The sequence below is a fragment of the Octopus bimaculoides genome, chromosome 11, assembly GCF_001194135.2.
Source record: "Octopus bimaculoides isolate UCB-OBI-ISO-001 chromosome 11, ASM119413v2, whole genome shotgun sequence".
Taxonomy (NCBI): domain Eukaryota; kingdom Metazoa; phylum Mollusca; class Cephalopoda; order Octopoda; family Octopodidae; genus Octopus; species Octopus bimaculoides.
In genome coordinates this window covers 23,423,150-23,426,162 of record NC_068991.1, presented here as the reverse complement: position 1 = coordinate 23,426,162, position 3,013 = coordinate 23,423,150, and the positions used below count along the sequence as shown (strand labels likewise).

General features: G+C 35.5%; 2 protein-coding genes across 4 annotated transcripts in view; one reads left to right on the top strand and one right to left on the bottom strand.

The window, feature by feature from the left end:
- LOC106871104 (endoplasmic reticulum lectin 1) overlaps positions 1-3,013 on the bottom strand; it is a 488,243-nt gene that overhangs the window by 275,330 nt on the left and 209,900 nt on the right. The window lies entirely within an intron of this gene.
- LOC106867910 (3-ketoacyl-CoA thiolase, mitochondrial) overlaps positions 1-3,013 on the top strand; it is a 25,212-nt gene that overhangs the window by 18,108 nt on the left and 4,091 nt on the right. Inside the window, exon 10 of the mRNA XM_014912979.2 lies at positions 124-278. Coding sequence (XP_014768465.1) covers positions 124-278 — 155 coding nt within the window. The remainder of the gene's footprint in view (positions 1-123; positions 279-3,013) is intronic.

The window sequence follows — 3,013 nt, the reverse complement described above, 5'->3', positions numbered from 1 at the left end:
TTCACCTATAATGTAATATCAATGCTACAGAATTTACCCTAAATACAACATAACTGGGAATATCAACAATAATAGTAACAACTACAGCAATGTTTGGTATAATGATATTAAATTTGATTTTAGGTTAACGAAGCTTTTGGAGCTCAATATTTAGCTGTGGAAAAAGAACTTGGACTTGACCCTGCCAAGACAAACACAAATGGTGGTGCTATTGCTCTTGGACATCCACTGGCTGCTTCTGGAGCTAGAATAACTGGACATCTTGTCCATGAAATTAAGTAAGTTCCTCAACAAAACCAATGATTTCTTTTCCTATTTTTTAATTTCTGTATTATGTTGCTGTGCCTGAGAAAGACAACTGTTGTTCCTATTCTTTCATTTTTTTGTCGTCATATTTTTGACTTGATTTCATTTATTTCTAAAAAATAATGAAGAATTTAGTAAAATAATTTTGTCAGTGTTAAGCTGGTACTTGGAAGAAATTACCAACAAAATTTTAATGGAACTTTTTAACTTACATCATTTTAAAATATGAATTTTGTACTATAGAACCTGAAGTAGTCTCAAGCAAGTTGGTGGCAAGAGTTAAGGACCCTGCTTAGATATTTAGAAGGTGGGGTCATCGCTATGTGTAATTGGCATCAGGATTGATATGGACTTTGAGGAGTTCAGGTAAATGTTTTGTTGGGTGACATAGATGGAGCTCTTCAAGGAAGGGGTTTCTTCAGTTAAGAAGTTTCTGGACTGGAAAGACTACATATAAAATTTAGTATGGAAGCTTCTGGTGAAATGCAGATCACAGATGGGGAGAAGCAGAACAAAGATGGGAAGAATGACTTCTTGAATATCTTTCACAAGAAGGATATTCAAATAGTCATTAAGGACTGTTAGTGTCTCACTTAAAAGGTTAATATCTAATATTATAATGGCCAAAGAGAAAGTGAGTGAAGAATACAAAATATTGTTAGATTAGATGTACTAGTTTCTTCATTCGTCTTTTCTCTCACTAAGCACCTCACAGTACACACACTTCTAATTTATTAGTGTTAACATGTTAACATTACTGTTAACATAATAAAGTGAAGACTAAAAATACAATTAGAAATGTTTATGTGATGAGGAAATGACAACTCATTGATTAACAAGTTTTAATCATTTTGGCAAGTATGGAAAATAACTCCGGGTGTTTTTTTCCCTATTAAATATGACAAATTAATGTTTTTTATATTTTTAGTATCTCAGTAAATAAATTTCAATGAATCATTTTTTTATTATGCTAATTTAAAATATGCTAATTATAATGTTGTCTGTTTTTGCTGAAAAGGGCTGATATGACTGACACGTGTGGAGTTGTCTTCCTTACTTGATGATTTAAAAATATAAGTTATTGAGCTGATGTCTTATGCTCATCAGATAATTATTTCTAATTAGATTTTTGATGTTCACTTCATTAAATGTGTTAGCTGTAACTTAACTATTATGTGTTTTTAATGGTAGTTTGCTGGTTACATACCTTACCCTTCTTCTGATGAAGGAAGAAGTGTTGAAATCAACACTGCAATCTGTCTAGACACTTTCCAATGTATAGTGAATCTTTTCCCCTCTTCTATTAATTAGTGGTGGAAGGGGCAGTGCCCATAGCTTTTGCAAAATTAGTGAATTGATGCAGTTAAATTTCCTCTTGAACTAGTCCCAGTCAACACTTGCAGCAAAGACATGAGCAGGGAGGAAAGGATAGGATATTCTGTTATAAGCATTGGAAAATTATAGACTTCCCAGTGACTAAAATTCTTAGTCATAAGATTACCACCTGGGATAAAACCATTAACCATTGTTGTGAGGCACTGATCTTTCAAACACTCACAGTATAATTGCTACTCTACAAATGTGCTGGGTTCTCTGTTTCTTTGGGACAATCATACCTAGAACACTATATTCACAATATATATTTATGTGTGCATGTACATGTGTGTGTGTGTTTGTCCTCCACTACTACTGACAACCAGTGCTAGTGTGTTTACCTCCCCATAACTTAGCAGTTCAGCATAGAGGACTGATAGAATTTGTACCAGGCTTTAAAAAAAAGTACTGGGGTCAATTCATTCAACTAAAATTTCTTCAAGGCAATACTCCAGCATGGCCATAATCTGACTGATACAGGTAAAAGATTATATATATATAATCTTTTATCTTTTACTTGTTTCAGTCATTAGACAGTGGCCATGTTGGGGCACTGCCTTCAATTTTTAGTCGAATTAATTGACCCCAGCACCAATTTTTTAAGGCTGGAACTTATTCTATTGGTTTTCTTTGCCGAACTGCCAAATTATGGAGACGCAAACACACCAACATCAGTTGACAAGCAGTGGTGGGGGACAGACGCAGACACATATACACAAATATATATCGTGATGACATATGTGTGTGTGTGTGTGCATTTGTGTTTGCCCCCGTCACTGCTTGGGAAGACCGGTTTATGGGATTACCCTGAAAGGGTTTAACTTTATAGCATATCGTCAGACCCCAAAACCTGTTGGTCTAAGACCTCTTCAAAATTTTGGGGAAGGAAAGACCTTGTTACGAATGTAAACAAGTGGATTATGTCCCTTTGCCATTGACCATCGACTGCCGACTCATGGCTGTGCTGTCATCTTGTGTTTCTTAAAAAGCTACTAAGGTATACAATAGGGGGTTATCTCCCTTTACCACTGGCTATCAACTTCCGGCTGTGCCGCCATCTTGTGAATTCCAAGTCACTAACAGAAATTTCCTTAAATGCAAACCTATCCCGAAGATCTCCGTTATAAAGGTAATGGATACTCCCTGGCTCGAGTGAGTCATTTAGGAGTCGATAATCGATGGCCAATAGTAAAGGGAGATAATCCTCTTGTTTACATTTGTAACAATGTCTTTCCGCCTCCATAATTTGAAGAGGTCTTAGGTTAACAGGTTTTGGGGTCTGACGATATGCCATAAAGTTAAACAATTTATGGACAGGAAAACCTAGGGTAAT